Source organism: Micromys minutus (assembly GCF_963924665.1).
Source record: "Micromys minutus genome assembly, chromosome: 2".
Taxonomy (NCBI): Eukaryota; Metazoa; Chordata; class Mammalia; order Rodentia; family Muridae; genus Micromys; species Micromys minutus.
Genome location: NC_137971.1, coordinates 20,579,131 through 20,599,901, shown reverse-complemented (window position 1 = coordinate 20,599,901; position 20,771 = coordinate 20,579,131). Strand labels below are relative to the sequence as shown.

Below are 20,771 nucleotides of genomic sequence, written 5' to 3'. Positions count from 1 at the left end.
GGTCTTGGTGCAATCAAAATATTAGTGTTTGATGTCTTTTGGGCATTGCTGCTTGAACAGATTATGATTCTATCACTACCTTATTAAAAAACTTAGAGATTTAGATTACAAACAATAATTACCACCCTTAGAAAATGTTGGGAAAAATAAAGTTGTTAGTTAAGCTAGGTTGAGATTTTTTTTTTACTTTGATGTAAATACTCATAGGAAACAATATAAAGTTCAGAAAGGTAATCTCAAGGTAAAGCTACGGACCTCTTATGATCAGGGTACAGGAACAGTGGCAGTACTTTCTGTTGTGACTCTCACTGAGGCTTGACTAGTGATAATTGATATTTTATACATATTTTGGCCCTCAAATTTCTGATATCATTTACTAAAAATTTTTGATAAGTAGATGTGCATTTTGAAAATTCAAATCATATATGACTGAATTTTATATAAAACTTTAGATTTATAATTAAGAGTTTTACAAGATTCCGTTTAAAGATAAAATTATAAATAAATCTTTCTTTATAACAACATTTGCCGCTTGCAAGTAATAGAAACAGCCTGAGAAAACTATATTGCTTCCTTAAAATTTTTTAACCTACAGAAGTTTCTTGTTTATGAATGTATGTGGGTTTTTTTGGAATAATTTGTTTTCTTTACAAGTGCTATGTAATTTTATTTTCTGAAAAGTTATGGGAAAACATATTGTTTCCTCATAATAATTCATTGGGAGAAAACTAAAATGTAATCACATTGTAATTGTATACTAATGAAAGATTTTTCTTGTATCTATTAGCTGTAAAAGAAAGAATAAAGCGTGGTACGGTGTGGCTGGAACATTATTTGTCCCATGCATCAACTATGAGTGTGTGTGTGAATGATTTGGCTGGGACATTGTCTTTTGCATCCATAACTCTCTCTCTGTGTGTGTGTGTGTGTGTGTGTGTGTGTGTGTCTGTGTAAAATTTGTGTGAATGGGAGTTAGAACATTGTTCCTTACATCCAGCACTGTGTGTATTTATGTATGGATGTGTGGAACACTTGGAACCTGTTTGTTTGAGCTTTGTTCTAACCATTCTATGGGTGAATATGTATGTGTATTTTGTACATCTGTATGCATGTGTGTATTTGTGAATGTATATACGCATGCATATTTGTGTTTATGAGGTTGGTGGACTCAGCCTTTTGTGTCATCCATTTAGATAGATGAGAGAGAGAGAGAGAGAGAGAGAGAGAGAAAGAGAGAGAGAGAGAGAGAGAGAGAGAGAGAGAGAGAACATTCTTTCTTTACTTTTCCTCTGTCACAGAGGAGTTAGAAGAGATCATAGTTTTTGTTTCTTTCTTTGTTATGTTTTTACTAGCCACAAAGTATTCAAGTCCCAGGGAATTAAGCTTCCTTTCTATTTTCAGAAAAAATTCTACCAAACAACTCTCATCTGCCTTCAGCAGCAGCCCCTGTGGGTATCTGGAAACATCCTAGTCAGAGAATTTTAGCACTGATTCCCTAATGGCTGTCTGTCTAAGTTTACACTCTATATGGATGTCAATCCAGTCATTGGCAATTAAAAACTTATAAAACCAACAAGTGGGTTCATCATTTGCAAAGGGTTATTGTCCTTAACCAGCAGTCATATGTAGCTCCCTATCTAAGGGTGTCCTCTGAAATTTTTATTTTTCTCTCATTCACACATCTAATGGTTCAATCATTTTCCCAATCATTTTTGCAACCATTTATAGGTAAAGATTTTTCACAATAGATTCCCTGATACTCTTATTGTCACGATTTTTATTCCTCTGTTTCTGCATGTTCCATGAGCTATGCATGAAGTTGCAGTTTATATGTGTTTGTTGAAGCTGGTATCCCCAAAATCAGTTGGTGTCAACATTGTGGCTTTCTGTGATGGTCTCCCATTTACTGTAAGAAGAGACATATTTAATAAAAGGTGGCAGCCATACTTACTTCTAGAGGATTTTTATCCTGCTTCTTCCAGAAGCTAATAATAACAAATAAATCCTTCACTAGATACAGTACATCATGCCCAACAACCACGTTAGAACATTTTCTGGCTTTGGCTTGACAGGTTTTCCTCATCCTGTCACATTTGCTGTGAGATCATATAAGTATCTCTCCTGCTATTTCACGGAAGGGGCATAGCACATGACTTATATTTAGGACTAAACATTTTGAAGTCTCTTATTCTCTGCAGCTTATCCTTTTGTTGTCTCAGTGTTGGTCATCATCTACTGTAAACAGAAGCTTTTTTAACAACGGTTAAGAAATGTCTTGTATCACTTTCTATTGGATCATGATTGACATTTTATAGGCTGTACTCTTAAAGGAAACAAAATAACTCTGCCTTAAAAACTAAGAAGTGCCAGTACTCTTTTGACTTTGTAGCCATCACTCCTTTTCATACTGGGATTATGTCTGGCTTTAGTTTGTGTGGGTCTTATGAATGTTCTCATTGTCACAGTAAGATTATAAGTGTAGATCCATTGCTGTGTCCATGTGACAGTCTTTCCTTTGTCCAAGAGACACTGTTTTCTTGCAGTCACTCAATCTGACTTTTATACTTTTACTCACAGTGTTCTATAATGACCCCCAAGTCACAAGAATAATCCATGAGATGTAAATGTCTCATTTAATGCTGAGTATACAATAGTTTCTTTTTGCTCTGTTATTTGAGTTTCTTCAGGTTTTTCTGTTGATGGCCATCTACTACAAGTAGGTGTGGGTTGTGAGATGCATTGAGAAATGGATATTATAAACAGTTATATGGAGTTGATTAACATTAAGGCCATTTAGACTGATAATATTAGATTCTTTCTCAGGGTGCATGATATCTAGCCACAGAGTCTTGGCCTGAAAGTGATGCCAAATGTGGATTTTTATCTCCTCAAGCAGGCCGTAAACCAAAAGAAAAAACTGTAAATTACACAATGTGCATGACATTGTGGCACCAGTATGTATGCCTTGCCTGCAAGTTGTTACTGTAACTCAAAAACTTTCTAAGCTGGGTAAACTTGATCATTGCTTTCCATTGTAGTCACTCACATAGTACCTACAAGCACTATGATATTTATCCTATATCAACAATTTGATAAATTTGTAACTTAACGATGCACTTGAAAACCTTCAAAAATACCAAAAAATAGTATCATAGGATGCAGAAAAATATAAAGCTGGGTTGTAGGTGCATGTTATTAATTCCAGCACTCAGGAGTCATCAACAGGTAGAGCCATAGAAAAGAAAGGAAAAGAAGGAAAGGAGGGAAGAATGCAAAGAAGGAAAAAAGGAGGAAGAAACTCTATAGGCAAACATCTCTGAAGATTATAGAGATATTTTTTATACAATACTTCTAAAAACTCTGAAATGGATCAAATATAGCATTATCTATGATCTACTAATATTTATCCCAGAGTTTCTGGGAAGATTTAACAAATACAAATCAACAAATTTAATCAATTTTGTTTCTTCTTCTATGATACTTAGTATTTTGACTATTGTTCAAATAAAACACACAAGAAACACCCAATATTTAAAATTCACAGAGGAACTTTGAAAATATTTTCTTTTGTGAGAGGAATTTAAAGTCATATTTCTTTTTTATCTTACAACTTTATTTTTTAAAAAAGCAAAGATACATGCACAGATTTTAAAGGCATTTTGGCATAAATTGTATGAATATATTTTTGTCCATATTTGATTTTTTAGAGGTTTGATAGTATGCATTGAAATCTTACTAGTTAAAATAAGCATAAAGTACATGTAAAACAAAACATAACATGGAAATAATCAGAGTTTTCTTGGTGTGTAAAGATTAAACATAATGAAAATTATGTGAAAATATTTTCTAACTAAATCATTTTTAAACTAAATGTAAACACTTACACTATGGAGTACTACTCAGCTATTCAAAACAAAGACTTTATAAAATTCTTAGGATAATTTATAGGATTAGTAGATATCCTGAGTGAGGTAACTCAGTCACAAAATACACATGGTATGCACTCCCTGATAAGTGGATATTAGCCTAAAAGCTCAGAATACCCATGATACAATTCACAGACCACATGAAGCTCAAGAAGAAGAAAGGACATAACATGTATGCTTTAGTTTTTCTTAGAAGGGAGGACATACAGAGACAAGGTGTGGAGCTGAGCCTGGAGGAAAGGCCATCAAGAGACTTCCTCACCTGGGTATCAGTCCATATGCAAAAACAAATTTCAGATACTACTGAGAATGCCAAGAAGTGCTTGCTGAGAAGACCCTGATATGTCTGTCTCCTGACAGGCTCTGCCTGAGTCTGACAAATACAAAGGCTGATTCTCGTAGTCAACCATTGGACTGAGCACGGGGTCCTAAATCAAGGAGCTAGAGAAATGACTGAAGGAGCTGAAGTGGTTAGAATCCCATAAGAGCAACAATATCGACCAACCAGAGCTCCCCAGACTCAGCCCTCCCAAGAATTAAACCACCATCCATGGTGTACACATGGAATATCCATGGCTCCAGTTGCATACGTAGCAGAGGACACTTTTCAGCATCAGTGGGAGAAGAGGCCCTTGGTTCTGGGAAGGCTCAATTTCCCAGTGTAGGATAAGACAGGGCATGGAAGCAGAAGTGGGTAGCTGGTTGAGTGAATACCCTCACAGAATCAGGGGAAGGGAATTAGGATGGGGATTTCTGGAGGGGAAAGCAGGAAAGGGGATAACATTTGAAATATAAATAAGTAAAATATCCAAAAAGGGGCATGACATTCGGCAAAATGCATTGCATTCAATGATAAAATGGAAAAAGGAAATCTCTATAACCACGTTTTTGTTTCCCCCCCTAGAATATGTAAGATAAATTTTATTTTATTTAACACTATTTTTAAAATTCACAGAGAACAAACTGACTGTTCTTGATGTTGTACAATCTTCCTATGTAACAATGAGCAATTTTTAAATTTTTTTAGTATTTTATTGAATATTCTATGTATTTACATTTCAAATGTTATCCCCTCCCCTCACTCTCTTCCTCCCTTCCCTTTCTTCCATGAAGATGTTCCCTCTCCCAAACACCCACTGCCACCTCATCGCCATGAAATTCCCCTACACTGAAGGAATGAGCCTTCACTAAATCAAAGATCTCTCCTCCTATTGATGCCAAACATAACCAATCTCTGCTACATATGTGGCTGAAGCCATGTGTCTCTCCATGTGTACCCGTTCAACTTATATACTTCAGTCTTATTATATATGGATATAATATATCCATAACCACAATTTTTGTTACAGATTGCTGGAAAAACAGTAATGAAGCATTTTATAAGCAAAATAGAAAACGGGATAAATAGTCCTTTCTTTCCCAATTGCATTTGTGAAATCCAAGGATGAATCTAATTTTATCTCTGTTTTTCAGCAGAGTTACTATGTGCTTACATACACTAATCTTTCATACCCACTTCCTCCTTTTATCCTTCCCTCCTTTTCTCTTTTCTTCTTTTTTCCTTCCTTCCTTTCACCCACACTCTATCTTCTTATTCTGTTGTGGTCATGCGCATATATTAAATATATTAATTTTAAATGACAGCAAAGCAGGAAAGAGAACATTTTATTTTATTTTAGAATGTAATGATGGGTCATTATATTGATGTGTCATAATCAATGTAACGATTGTCATGTCAGACATCAGGTTTGCCTAAAATTTTGTGTTATTTCAGCATGTGACTTAAAGCTACCCTTACTGTCTACTGACATTAAAAAGAATTCCTCATCTTTTTTAAACATGATTTTCATTATATTAGCATATCCTAACTCCATATCCTAAAATGAGTATGTCAGTACTGAACAGTATGTTTAAATATTCTGTCAAGTGCAAAATATATGTGATATGGCATAGATTTTATGTGGAAAAAGATGCGACCTTGTTGAAGGAGCTCTACACTTATTCCTCGTGGTAGTTTAGATTAAGAGCATGAGATGTTCATACAACACTTTCTGACAATTGTGTAGCTGGCTGTCACACAATTTGTATTTTCCAGGTTAAACACCTCAAATATTACAAAGCTATTCGTGGCTCACTTTCAAAATCTGAGCATGTTGAGAGATATATGCCTTAAATATAGATACTTTATGAATGTCATTATTAATCTAATTATAAATTAATAATTTGCAATGGAACAATTTTTCTTCTCATATGTAAACTCACCTGCAGTGTTGCCCTTTCTTCTTTCTTTGGATCAATAATTGTGGTTTTGGTTTACTGATTGTGGATACAGAACTTCCAGGTGTACACTTTTCTATTTCCTTCTGAGTATCATATAGCATATAGGCACTGCAGTAAAATATAATTCTTCTCTAAATTTCTTAAAATTTATGATTATAGTTGTTTTTTTTCTTTCCATAAAAAATATAGCTAAAACTTTTGAAGTGGTTTAATAGATGTATTCCCTACAAAGTTTAAATCTGTAAGAACATACACATCAATGTGATGCAAAATTTTTAGCATTATATCAGCATAGAAATTTGATAACAATGATTTTGGAAAATGTTTATAAACTAAAAATCTTGGTTTTTCCCCCAGAAAATCACCCCAAATTTAAGATCAAAATGATGTGTCAATTTTATATATAGCAAATACTGAGCTTTTAGAAAAATTGTAGGCAAGATATAGTTTCAAACTCCTAAAGAATTTTTACGTGTTAACAGAAGCAATGTATCTTCTTTGTCCATTTTAATGTTATTTTTCTAATTGTTTTCTAAATCTTCAGGCTCACCCTGTGACCCCACCTTCATCCTGAGCTGTGCTCCGTGCAATGTCATCTGCTCCATTATTTTCCAGAATCGTTTTGATTATAAGGATAAAGACTTTCTCACCTTGATGGAAAAAATAAATGAGAGTGTCAAGATTCTGAGCTCCCCATGGTTACAGGTGAAGTCAGGATGTTTTCCATTTGTGAGAACACATGTGGTGCTTTATGGTCACAGATCAAATTCAGAATGAGCAAAAGAATTCAAGTTATAAAAAGACACCTTGGTTCTGACCAATGTATTACAGAAAGAATATCTGGAAGGGAAGCTGAAGTCCTTTGTTAGGCCAATACCCAAACTGAAGGGCAAAAGGCTAGGTTAGCTCAATTCTTCTAGCTCCCTATTCATTGACCTTCCCATTAATGCACACAGAATTTTTGGTATAAAGTACTTATTTACATCTAAAAGTATGAACAATCACTCACAAGACATATTTCTGTGCAACATTTTGTTCTCTTTAAACTACTAAGAAATGTTCAACATATTTCTAGGCAGGAATGTTTTAGATTTGAAGTAATATTCTCATGGTTGAATGAATATTAGTGGTAGTGAAATCTCTCTTGAAACCCTGAGTCTTTTCAGTAGTTTGATATTTGAGACACAATACTAGTAATAAGGAGACTTGTAGAAATGAGAATATGCTGTGTGGACCAGAGATATCCTTACATGGTTGCCCTAGGCTGAATTGGCCTCTCCTGAACTCTGCTTAATAACTGTGTCATTACTGAGAAAGCAGTTAGGGGTAAGATGTATATTTGTATGCAAAGCCCTAAGGAGCCCCATTCACTTCTGAATATTCACTCCATGCTGAGGCTGGTTTTCAGGAGTTAAATATACCTTCTTGCTGCAAATCAAGTCACTCAACACTTCTCTTCTGCTATCACCAGAAAACTGTAAATGACAATAATTTACATCATACAGTATTTGTAACTTATTAAAGCAGGAACCTTATGATCTTTAATCAATGGGTCAGGAATTTTTCATCCAATTTTTTGTACTATCACAAAGCGTAACATTACTCCATTCGTGGAATAAAATATATTTATTTATATTAGACACCATTTTTATTAATGTCTGAATGTGTAAACCCAAGTTGGACATTGTATATACTTTAGATATATGATTTCTTCACATCTGTCCATTTAAAATGTTTCTTTGGCAGACATATAATAAATATTATTATTTATGTATGTAGTAAATTAGCACAGAGGCTGTTCTTGTTTATCTTAGCTACTTCACCAGTAATGATACAGAGAGACCAAGATAATTTCTAAATTAAAAGACAAAAATCTGGGCATTATTTTCTATTCTTATTCTCTAATCTAATATGGCTGCCTACAAGCAAAATGCCCAAGAATTTGCACTTTTGGATTGGTCTGACTCTTTGGATTCAGATGTACACTGTTTTCATGTCTCTCTAGATCTCTTCCTCGGGCTAAATCCTCTCTCTTTCTCTTCCTTATCCCTTGGCTGGGAAAGCCCTGTTCTATACTTTCTATTACCTAGTTATTGGTATTTCTACTTTTATTGAAAAGTCAGAGAATATGATGATCCTTGTTTACAGAAACTTCACATAGGAGCTTCTTAATGTAAGTATTGCAATGTCACATTGAAACTAGAGAGTGGATTAGAAAAATCAGCATTTAAATAATAGAAGGATACATTTCCACACTACATAATACATTATACCTATAGTCAGCGACTGGAGAAATATATCAGTGAATAATAGTATGTTTTATCATCCAAAGGACCTGAGTTTAATCTTCAGCACCCATAACCAGTGGTTCACAACTGCTAGTTTCAGAGGATCTGACATGTCTGGCCTTCAAAGGCAAGTCATACATATATCACATGAATGCATGTGTATGTACAAACACACAGAGAGAGATACACAAACACAGACAATGACACACAGAGACAGACACACACACATATTTACACACATACACACACACATAACTAAAATTAAAGCAACATATAGTAACAAAATAAATTATTGGTCTGAATTTTAGGTCTGCAATAATTTCCCTTCAATCATTGACTATTGTCCTGGAAGTCATCACAAATTAAAAAAAAATATTCATCATATAAAAAATTTCCTGTTGGAGAAAATAAAAGAACACCAGGAGTCAATGGATGTTACAGCCCCTTGTGACTTTATTGATTATTACCTGATTAAACAAAAACAGGTAAAATTTTAAAATATTTTGTTGTTCAAGCATTTTCTGGATTGTTGAACATTGAAATGTTTGTCAAAGATGTATCAAGTCAATATACTTTAAAAAACATTTCTGTATATGTTAATGTTTTAATTAACCAAACAGATACTGGTAACAGAAAGGGAATTTGTTAACCAGAACATATTGACTTCATTGTAGTTGAAGAGAATACATCACAAAGTATAGATAACATGAAAAAATTTAAAGTGTGGATGCTACAGTCTGACTTAGTAAGAGGAAGAGAATAATCATTGGAAAGTAACGTGAGAGAAGGTGTTCAGAGAGAGATAGGAGAGTAAAAGAGGGCAGTTCAGATATGGGAGGAGATGGGGAGACATACAGAGGGTCAGGAATTTGAAATTAGACATGCGGTAGTGGGGTACGGTGAACTGGGAATATCTATCAGAAAGGCCCATCTGCCAGGGACCCAAGGGATTCTCAAGACCCAATGTTGATATTGTTGTTAATTTTTCCCAAACAATTGCTAAAAGCTTTTTGAGAATTTTGATTACCAATAATGTAGAAGTTCTGTAATTTGTGAACTAAGAAGATCTGTTCTAAAATAATGTCTTCCATTTGAATAATGCACTCAATAGGAGGATTAATTGGAGGCAAAATAACCAAAATACCATGCAGTTTGGAATCTAGACACTCCTCATATGCATCCTGCAATCCCTTTTCTAGTAAAATTAACCTTCCTTCGTTAGCTGCCTTTGTCTGTCTATGTCTGACTCTCCTTATAACATTTAAAACAAACTACTTAACTCTTGAATAGTTAATTCAACAGTGTGCTATAGCCAATTAATATCTTTCATTAAACTTCAAAATCATTAAGAGTTCATAACAGATATATTCTGATCTGTAATTTCTGCTTTTGAATTTTATTGCTGACTTATTTTATGATATAGATAATAGATAGATTCTCTTTTTTCAGAGGCAATCTGCAATCTCTATCAAGGTAAACTTTTTGTGCCATTTTCTCTAAAGTATCTACATCAGAATCAGCTAACAAAATGGCATCATTGCATTGGTAAATAATAGCTTGATAAAATTGCCAAGGAACTATTTCTAATGCTTGTTGCATAAAACTGACATAGTGTTGGACTATTTAACATTCATTGTAGAATAATTATCCATTGATATCCATTTATACGTCAAGCATTATTTATCAGTAGGCACTACAAAGGCATTTTTTCATTATTTTGATCTTGTAAGGAGATAGTGAGAAAGCAGTATTTAAAATCAATTATTATCAAAGGCCTTGGCTAGGGAATAAAGAAGGTAGGTTCTACAGGGAGTAGTGAACTTATTGGTTTAAACCTGGTAACAGTCTCTATTACAAAATTATTTTTGACAAATGTAAGAAAATTACATAGGCTAGTAGGCTGGCTCTGCTATATGTTGAACTCTTGTACAGGCTGTTCAAGTGTGTACAGTTATTCTTAGTTAATGACCAATGCTCTACCCACATAAACTTATTAGTCAACTATTTTATGGGTAGGACCTGTTGTCTAATAATGAACCTCCCTTTATACAATTGAAAACTCAGTCCCTGTGGTGTTCTTTTTGGATACACTGCAAATTCTATAGTTGTTCTGAATGATATTTTTTCTATATTTCCCAAAAATATGTTCTATTTCACCCTTTATTTTTAGGGACTATATTTGATATTGAGGGCATATTAATATGAGTTCTCAACTGCTGTACTAAATCTCATCCCAATAAATTTATGGCTAGGTCAAGCACATAAGACCTTAACTTTCCTATTTGACTTGGCCCCACACATGTAAAGCATCACAAGTTTGTTTTATGAGAGATGACTTTTCATTACCTGGAAATTTTCTGAAGTAGCCATTGTAAAATCTAAGTGTCCTAGTTAGGGTTTTATTGCTGTTAACAGACACCATGACTAAGGCAAGTCTTGTAAATATCAAATTTAATTGGAGCTGGCTTACAAGTTCAGAGGTGCAATCCATTATCATCAAGAAAAGAGCATGACAGCATACAAGCGGGCATGTTGCAGGAGAAGCTGAGAGTTTTACATCTTCATTTGAAGGAAACCAGGAACACACTGAGTATCCTCAGGCAACTAGGAAGAGTGTCTCCAAGCCCACCCCAAGAATGACACACTTCCTCCAACAAAGCCACACCTTCTAATAGTGCCACACCCTGGGTCAAGCATATGCAAGCTATCACACCATGTACTTTATGCCCATTGTAACTGTTAAGATCTTAATGCACACTATCAAACCTCTAAAAAAAAAAAAAAGCCAAGCCCTAAAAAAATGTATTTGTATACTTTTATGCAAAGATTCTTAAAATTTGTACATTTATTTATCTTTGTTTTTGGTTTTTTTAAAATAAAGTTGTTCAATAAAAAAATCAACCACTGACAAAAATGTATTCATATACTTTTATGCAAAAATGCTTTTAAAATCTGAAAATATATCTTTGTTTTTAAAATTCAGTAGTTCAATTTAAAAAATATTCCATGGAAAAAATTATAGTTACATTAGCTTTTGTATTAACCAAATATTCTACTTCAGAATCATTCACTTGCAATGTTAATTTTAGACTCTGATGATTAACTACTGTTGGAAATGATAAGTGTTTTCCTGTAATCCCAAAGTCCTAATCTTTCAAATGGATCAGCTTAATTTTTTTTAAAAATTGAACACCTTTATTTTTAAAAAAACAAAGATAAATGTACAAATGTTAAGCATTTTTGCATAAAATAATATAAATACATTTTTGTCAGGACTTGGTTTTTTTAAAGGTTTGATAATGTGTATGAAAAACCTACTAATTACAATGAACATGAAGTACATTTAAAACATGATGTAACCTGGAATTAATCAAAGTTTTCTTGGTGTGTAAAGATTAAGCATAATGATTTTTTCTTTTTTTTTTTTTTTTGGCCTTTGTTTTTCTTTAACTTCATATAGTCTGTGAGTTATTCTGGGGTGTTCAGAGGGTTCTAGAGTTAGTATCCAATTAGAAGTGACTGCATATTATATCTGTTCTTTTGTACTGGGTAATCTCACTCAGGATGATATTCTCTAGATGAATCCATTTTCTTAAGAAATTCACAAAATCATTGTTTCTGTTAGCTGAGTAGTACTCCATCATGTAAATATACCACAATTTTTGTATCCATTCATTTACTGGAGGACATCTGGGTTCTTTCCAGCTTCTGGCTATTATTGATAGAGCTGCTATGAACATTGTAGTGCATGTGTCTTTGTTGTATGTTGGAGCTTCTCTGGGGTGTATGCCCCTAAGTGGAATAAGTGGCTCTTCAGGTAGTACTATGTAAAATTTTCTGCAGAATCGCCAGACTGATTTCCAGAGTGATTGTACAAGTTTACACCCCCAACAACAGTGAAGAAGTGTTCCTCTTTCTCCACATCCTCGCTAGCATCTGCTGTCATCTGAATTTTTTGAACTTAGCCATTCTGGATGGTGTGAGGTGGAATCTCAGGGTTCTTTTGATTTGCATTTCCCTGATGGCTAAGAATGGCAAGCACTTCCTTAGATGCTTCTCACCCATTCGATATTCCTCAATTGAGAACTTTTTTTAAGCTCTGTTCCCCATTTTTAATAAGGTTGTTTTATTCTCTGGTGTCTAGCTTTTTGAGTTCTCTGTATACCTTGGATATTAGGCCCCTATCTGATGTATATTCTACTCCTCATGGGTGTATCTGCTTCCTTTTGCTCTAGAAGTTTCAACTGTGCTGTCAAGTAGCTAGTGTTTGCACTCTACAGTTTCTTTTTGGAAGCACTCAGAGCTATGAGTTTTCCTCTTAGTACTACTTTCATTGGATCCCATAGTTATGGGTATGTTTTGTTTTCATTTTCACTAAATTCTATAAAATCCTTAATTTCTTTTTTTATTTCTTCTTTGACCATGCTGTCGTTTAATAGAGCATTGTTTAGCTTCCACATGTATATGGGCTTTTTGTTCTTGTTGTTATTGTTGTTAAAGACCAGAATTAGAGCATGGTGATCTGAATGGACGCATGGGAGTGTTTCAATCTTCTTATATCTATTGAGGCTCATTTTGTGACAAATTATGTGGTCAATTTTCAAGAAAGTACCGTGAGGTGCTGAGAAGAAGGTGTATTCTTTTGTTTGAGGATGATATGTTCTGTAGATATTGATTAATTGCAGTTAGTTCATAACCTCTGCTGGTTTTACAGTGTCCTTGTTCAGTTTCTGTTTCCATGATCTCTCCGTTGTTGAGAGTGCAGTATTGAGCTCTCCCACTATTATTGTGTGGGCTGCAATGTATCTTTGGAACTTTAATAGAGTTTCTTTTATGAATATGGGTGCTTTTGTATTTGGAGCATATATGTTAAAAATTGAGAGTTTCTCCTGACAGATTTCCCCTGTAATGAGTAAAAAGTGTCCTTCCTTATCTTTTTTGATAACTTTTAGTTGGAAATTTACTTTATTTGATATTAGAATGGCCACTCCAGCTTACTTCTTGGGGCTCTTTGCTTGGAAGGTTTTTCCCAAACTTTTACTCTGAGATGGTGTCTGTCTTTGTCTCTGAGATGAGTTTCCTGTATGCTACAAAATGCTGGGTTTTTTTTTTTTTTTTTTTTTTTTTTTTTTTTTTTTTTTTTTTTTTTTTTTTTTTTTTTTTATGTATCCAATCTGATAGCCTATACCGATGTACTGGGGAAATGAGTCCATTTATGTTAACAGATATCAAGAAATAGTGGTTGCTGTTTCCTGCTACTTTTGCTTTTGGAGGTTGAATTGTGCCTGTGTGCCTTTTTTCTTTTCGTTTTCTTGCTTAGGAGTTTTCTTGTTTTTACAAGGATGTCATTCCCCTTGTTGTGTTGGGTTTTCCTCCTATACATCGTTGTAGTGCTGGGTTTGTGGTGAGATATTGTGTAAATTTAATTTTGTCTTGGAATATCTTAGTCTCTCCATCTGTGGTGATTAAGAGTTTTGCTGGGTATAGCAGCTTGGGCTGGCACTTGTGCTTTCTTTGGGTCTGCATGATGTCTGTCCAGGATCTTCTGCTTTCATAGTCTCTGTTGAGAAATAGGTTGTGATTCTGATTGGTCTGCCTTTCTATGTTACATGACCTTTTTTCCTTACTTCTTTTAGTATTCTCTCTTTGCTTTGGGCACTTGATGTTTTTACTATTATGTGTCTGGAGGTATTTCTTTTCTGTTCCAACCTATTTGGAGTTCTGTAGGATTGTTTTGTGCTCATGGTCATCACATTCTTAAGGGTAGTGAAGTTTTCTTCTACGATTTTGTTGAAGATATTTACTGTGCCTCTTAGTTGATATTCTTTACCCTCTTCTATTCTATTATTCTTAGGTTTGGTCTTTTCATTGTGTAGTGGATCTCCTGTACATTTTGAGTTTGGAGCATTTTGGTTTTTTCATCTTCTCTGACTGTTTTTTCTATGTTTTCAATGTTGTCTTTGGCCCCCGAGATTCTCTCTTCCATCTCTTGTAGTCTGTTGGAAATGCTTACTACTGTGACTCCTGATTCCTTTTTGAGGTTTCTTCCTCTATGATTGTCTCTTTTAGTGTTTTTTGTATCCATTTCCCTTTTAAGTTCCCTCTTCCATTCCTTCATATCTTTGGTTCTGTTTTCCTCTAGTTCTTTGAGTTCTTTGAATGTTTTTCTTGTTTTCTCTTTAAAAGCTTCTAATTCTTTATGCTTTTCCTCTCGTTTTGTTTAAGGACCTCTATATCATCTTGAGGTATAATTTTGTGTCTGAGTCTTCTTTTTCTGGAGTGTTTGGCATTCCACTGTTTGTTGTGATGGGAGAGCTGGGTTCTGGTGTTGCCAAGTTGTCTTGGTTTCCCTGAGGTACGTTCTCTCACTTTCCTCTTGCCATCTTGTTGTCTGTGACTATACGTGGTCTTGTTGTCAGTGATTGGTTCCCGTGTCTTTTGTGTACCAGACCTGTGTTCCTGGATCTCCGTTGTTCTTAGTGGCAGATGGCCTGGGCGTTTATTCTGCCCGCAAGGACCCTCCGGGTGGAAACCGAGTTTATGACAGAGTTTCTGATCTCCTGATTTATATCAGGGGTGAGGGGCATGCTTTCCTGTTTTTTGTCCCAGAACTCTCCAAGCCCTGGCTACTTCCAGTGCAGTCTCACCAGGCCTGTGTCCCTGGAACTTTGCCGTTCCTGGTGGAAGATGGCCTGATTGCCTGTTATGCATGCTTGGATCCTCTGGTTGCTAACCAAGCCCCTAGGGCAGAGTTTCTGCTCCCTTGAATCAATTGGGGGGGTCGCACTTTCTGTGCACTGGACCCAGACCTCTCTGAGCCCTGGCTACTCCCAGCACAGTCTCTCCAGGCCTGTGGCCCTGGATCTCAGCTGTTCCTGATGGCAGATGGCCTGAGCGCCTGTTTTGCACTCACGGGCCCACCGGGTCTAAACAGAAACCCTATGGCAGTGTTTCGGCTCCCCTGAACCAATGGGGGGCGTACTTTCCAGGCACTCAACCCAGTCCTCTCTGTGCCCTGGCTACTCCCAGCACAGAATCACCAGGCCTGTGTCCCTAGATTTCTGCTGTTCCTGGTGGCCAGAATTTTCTTTTATACTAAATTTAGAATAGGCCTTTGGTCTTTTGCAATAGAATATGTTTTCGATTTTCACTTTTCAAGATGGTCTTCCTCATAGCATATGTATTCCCCTCTATCTAGCTATTCTAAGTATGTATGCCATGAAAGTCTGTATTAACAACTTTAAACAGCTTTTTTGTGTCAAATATAATGATCATTCGATCTTGTTTCACTTGTTCTAATATCATGGTGGCTGATTTTTCACTTAAGTAACTATTGAACTTAGGGATAATTAATATTTGATCATAGTATTTTACATTGTGCTACTTACACATATTTTTGTTATTGTTTCATATAGTTCTCACCTACTTTTTGGTTTTTATGCTTGAAAGTATAAATTCTACACAATTATGCATAAAAGGTTTACCAGGGAAGAACAAGTGATATTACAGTGAGATTTAATGCTACTACAGTCATGCTGGCAGTTTTTCTTTTTGTTTTTTTAACTTTATTTTAAAAAACAAAGATAATAGAAAAAATTTTAAACATTTTTTGCAAAAATGTATACAAATACAATTGTGTCAGTGCTTGGCTTTTTTTTTAAGGTTTGATACTCTGCATTAAGGTCTTACTATTTACAATGAGCAAAAGTACACGTAAAACAGGGTGTAACCTGGAAATAGTTAACTGGTTCTTGATGGGTAATGATTGAGCATGACTTTTTTTTGTTGTTTTTTTGTTTTCCTTTTTTTTTTTTTTTTTTTTTTTTTTTTTGAACATCACACAGTCTGTGAGTGGTTTATGGGGCAATCCGAGTCTCTAGGGTTAGCATCCCACTATCAGTGACTGCATATTATGTCTCTGTTTTCTGACTGAATTATCTCACTCAGGATCATACTCTCTAGACACAGCCATTTTCTTAAGAATTTGCTTAAGTCATTGTTTCTGATGGCTGAGTAGTATTCCATTATGTAAATGTAACACAATTTTTATATCCATTCATTTACTGAAAGACATGTGGGTTCTTTCCAGCTTCTGGCTATTATAAATAGAGCTGCTATGAACATTGTGGTGCATGTATCTTTGTTGTATAATAAAGTGTCTCTGGGATATATGCCCAGAAGTGGAAAACATGGATCTTCAGGTAGTACTATGTCAACTTGTCTGAGGAATTGCCAGACTGATTTCCAGAGTGGTTGTATCAGTTTACAACCCCACCAAAAGTGGAGAAGTGTTTCTCTTTCTCTGCAACCTCGCCAGCACCTGCTGTCATCCAAGATTTGGATCTTGGCCAATCTGACTGGTGTGAGGTGGAATCCCAGGGTTGTTTTGATTTGAATTTCCCTGATGGCTAAGGATGTCGAGCACTTCCTTTGATGTTTCTCAGCCATTCGATATTCCTCAATTGAAAACCTTCAGTTTAGCTCTATACCCCATTTTTTAATAGGGTTGTTTGATTCTCTGGTGTCTAGCTTTTTGAGTTCCTTGTATACCTTGGATATTAGGCCTCTATCTGATGTGGTGTTGGTAAAGATCTTTTCCCATTCTGTTGCCTGCCGACTTGTTTTCTTGACAATGTCCTTAGACTTACAGAAATTTTGCAATCTCATTAAGTCACATTTGTTAATCTTTGACCTTAGAGCTTGAGCCATTAGTGTTTTGTTTAGAAAAATTTCTCCTGTGCCTATGTGTTCTAAGGTTTTTCTTACTTTCTCATCTAATAGGTTCAGTGTATTTGGTTTAATGTGGAGATCTTTGACCACTTACACTTGAGCTTTATACAAGGAGAAAGGAAAGGGTTTATTTTCATTCTTTTGCATGCTGAGTGCCAGTTGGACCAGCACCATTTGTTGAATAGGCTGTCCTTTTTCCATTGAATGTTTACAGCTCCTTTGTCAAAAATCAGGTGACAATATACGTGAGGGCTCATTTCTAGATCTTCTATTCTATTCCATTGTTTCATGTGCCTATTTCTGTACCAGTACCATTCAGTTTTTAGCACAATTGCCTTGTAATATAGCTTGAGTTCGGGGATAGTGATTCCCGCAGATGTTTTCTTGTTGTTGAAGATGGATTTCACTATTCTAGGTCTTTTGTTATTCCAGATGAAATTGCACATTAATCTTTCTAATTCCATGAAGAACTGGGTTGGAATTTTGATGGGGATTGTGTTGAATTTATAGATTGCTTTTGGTAGGATGGCCATTTTTAAGATGTTGATCCTTCTAATCCATGAGCATGGGAGATCTTTCCATTTTCTGAGATCTTCCTCGATTTCCTTCTTTAGAGGTTTGAAATTCTTATCATACAGGTCCTTCTCTTGCTCAGTTAGAGTCACACCAAGGAATTTCATAGTTTTTCTGACTATTGTTAAGGGTATCTTTTCCCTAATTTCTTTCTCCACATGTTTGTCCTTTTGGTATAGGAAGGCTACTGATTTGTTTGAGTTAATTTTGTCTCCAGCCAGGTGGCTGATACAAAATTTATCAGCTGTAGGTTCTATGGTGAAATTCCTGGGGTCACTTAAGTACACTATTATGTCATCTGCAAAAAGTGATTTTTTTACCTCTTTGTTTCCGATTTGTATCCCCTTGATCTCCTTTTGCTGTCTAATTGCTCCAGCCAGGACTTCCAGTACTATGTTGAATAGGTAGGAGGAGAGTGGGTAGCCTTGTCAAGTCCCTGATTTTAGTCGGATTGCTTCAAGTTTCCCACCGTTAAGTTTGATATTGGCTGTTGGTCTGCTGTATATTGCTTTTATTATGTTTAGGTATGGACCTTGGATTCCCGTTCTTTCCAAAACTTTTAACATGAAGGAGTATTGAATTTTGTCAAATGCTTTCTCAGCATCTACTGAGATGACCATGTGATTTTTTTCTTTGAGTTTGTTTATATGGTGGATTACATTGATGGACTTCCGTATAATAAACCATTCCCTGCATCCCAGGGGTGAAGCCTACTTGGTCATGGTGAATGATCGTTTTGATGTGTTCCTGGATTCGGTTTGCAAGGATTTTGTTGAGTATTTTTGCATCAAGGTTCATAAGTGGGATTGGTCTCATATTCTCTTTCTTTGTAGGGTTGTGTGGTTTAGGAAGAAGTGTTATTGTAGCCTCAAAAAATGAGTCAGGTAGTATTCCATCTGATTCTAACTTTTGGAATAGTTTGGAGAGTGTTGGTGTTATATCTGCAATAAATGTCTGATAAAATTCTTCACTGAACCCGTCTAGACCTGGGCTTTTTTGTTTGGGAGGCTTTTGATGATATCTTTTATTTCTCTAAGTGTTATGGGATTACTTAGATGGTTTACCTGGTCCTGTTTTAACTTTAGGATCTTGAATTAGTCTAGGAAGTCATCCATTTCCTTCTGATTTTCCAACTTTGTTGAGTATAGTTTTTTGTAGTAGGATCTGATGATTTCTTGAATTTCCTCAGTTTCAGTTGTTATGTCCCCACTTTCTTTTCTGATTTTGTTAATTTGTATACTCTCTCTTTGCCCTCTAGTTAGTCTGGCTAGGGGTTTATCAATCTTTTTGATTTTCTCAAAGAATCAGCTCTTAATTTTGGCGATTCTTTCGATGGTTCTTTTTGTTTCTATTTGATCTATTTCTGCCCTAATTTTGATTATTTTTTGCCATCTACTCTTGGGTGTATCGACTTCCTTTTATTCTAAAGCTTTTAACTGTGCTGTCAAGTTGCTGATGTATTCTCTCTCCAGTTTCTTTTGGGAAGCACTTAGGGCTATGGGTTTTCCTCTCAATACTGCTTTCATTGCATCCCATAGGTTTGGGTATGTTGTGTTTTCGTTTTCATTGAATTCTAGAAAATCCTTAATTTTTTTCTTCATTTCTTCTTTGACCCTGCTATCGTTTAACAGAGTATTGTTTAGTTTCCATGTGTATGTGGGCTTTTTGTTGTCTTTGTTGTTGTTAAAGACCAGCCGTAGACCATAGTTTCCTGAGAGGATGCATGGGAGTATTTCAATCTTTTTATATGGATTGAGGCTCATTCTGTGTCCAATTATGTGGTCAGTTTTTGAGAAGGGGCCATGGGGAGCTGAGAAGAAGTTGTATTCTTTTACTTTGGGATGATATGTTCTGTAGATATCTATTATATCCAGTTGGTTCATAGTCTCTGCTAGTTTTACAGTGTCCTTGTTTAGTTTCTGTTTCCTTGATCTGTCTAATGGAGAGAGTGGGGTATTAAAGTCTTCCACTATTATTGTGTGGGCTGAAATGTATTTTTTGAGCTTTAGTGGGGTTTCTTTTATGAATGTGGGTGCTTTTGAATTTAGAGCATATATGTTAAGGATTGAGAGTTCCTCCTGACACATTTCCCCAGTAATGAGTAAAATGTGTCCTTCCTTATCTTTTTTGAAAACTTTTGGTTGGAAATTTCCTTTATTCGATATTAGAATAGCCACTTCAGCTTGCTTCTCAGGGCTGTATGCTTGGAAGTTTTTTTCCCAACCTTTTTCTCTGAGATAGTGTCTGTCTTTGTCTCTGAGATGAGTTTTCTGTATGCAGCAAAAGGCTGGATTTTGTTTATGTATCCAGTCTGATAGCCTATGTCTCTTTATTGGGGAGTTGAGTCTATTTATGTTAATAGATATCAAGGAATAGTGGTTTCTTTTTCCTGCTATTATTGCTTTTGTAGGTTGAGTTGTGTCTGTGTCTTTTTCTTCTTTTGGTCTTCTTGCTTAGGAGTTTTCTTGTTTTTCTAGGATGTTGTTTTCCTCATTTTTGGTTTTCCACCTATAACTCTTTGTAGTCCTGCATTTGTTGTCAGATATTGTGTAAATTTAGATTTGTCTTGAAATATCTTCATTTCTCCATCTATGGTGATTGATAGTTTTGCTAGGTATAGCAGCTTGAGCTGACACTTGTGCTCTCTTAGGGTCTGCATTATGTCTGTCCAGACTCTTCTAGCTTTCATAGTCTCTGTTGAGAAATCAGGTGTGATTCTGATTGGTATGCCTGTATATGTTACCTGACCTTTTTTCCTTACTGCTTTTAGTATTCTTTCTTTGCTTTGGGCACTTGGTGTTTTGACTATTATGTGTCGGGAGGAATTTCTTTTCTCATCCAACCTATTTGGAGTTTGAAGGCTTCTTTTATGCTTGTGGTCATCTCATTCTTAAGGGTAGGGAAGTTTTCTTCTACAATGTTGTTGCAGAAATTTACTGTGCCTCTTAGTTAATATTCTTCTCCCTTTTCTATT

The 20,771-nt window shown here is 35.4% G+C and overlaps 1 protein-coding gene across 5 annotated transcripts in view; it reads left to right on the top strand.

Annotated features, from left to right (window-relative positions):
* The window catches only part of LOC308417120 (cytochrome P450 2C29), a gene marked incomplete at both ends in the record, with an annotated part of 338,086 nt that overhangs the window by 301,981 nt on the left and 15,334 nt on the right, over positions 1-20,771 (top strand). For 2 of the 5 annotated variants that reach the window (XM_080912243.1, XM_080912238.1), the window contains 2 exons: positions 6,751-6,911; positions 8,803-8,979. The exons of 2 other annotated variants lie outside the window; for them this stretch is intronic. In XM_080912243.1, the coding sequence (XP_080768369.1) occupies positions 6,751-6,911; positions 8,803-8,979 (338 nt within the window). The remainder of the gene's footprint in view (positions 1-6,750; positions 6,912-8,802; positions 8,980-20,771) is intronic. One more of the 5 variants, XM_080912245.1, reaches the window with a different exon arrangement.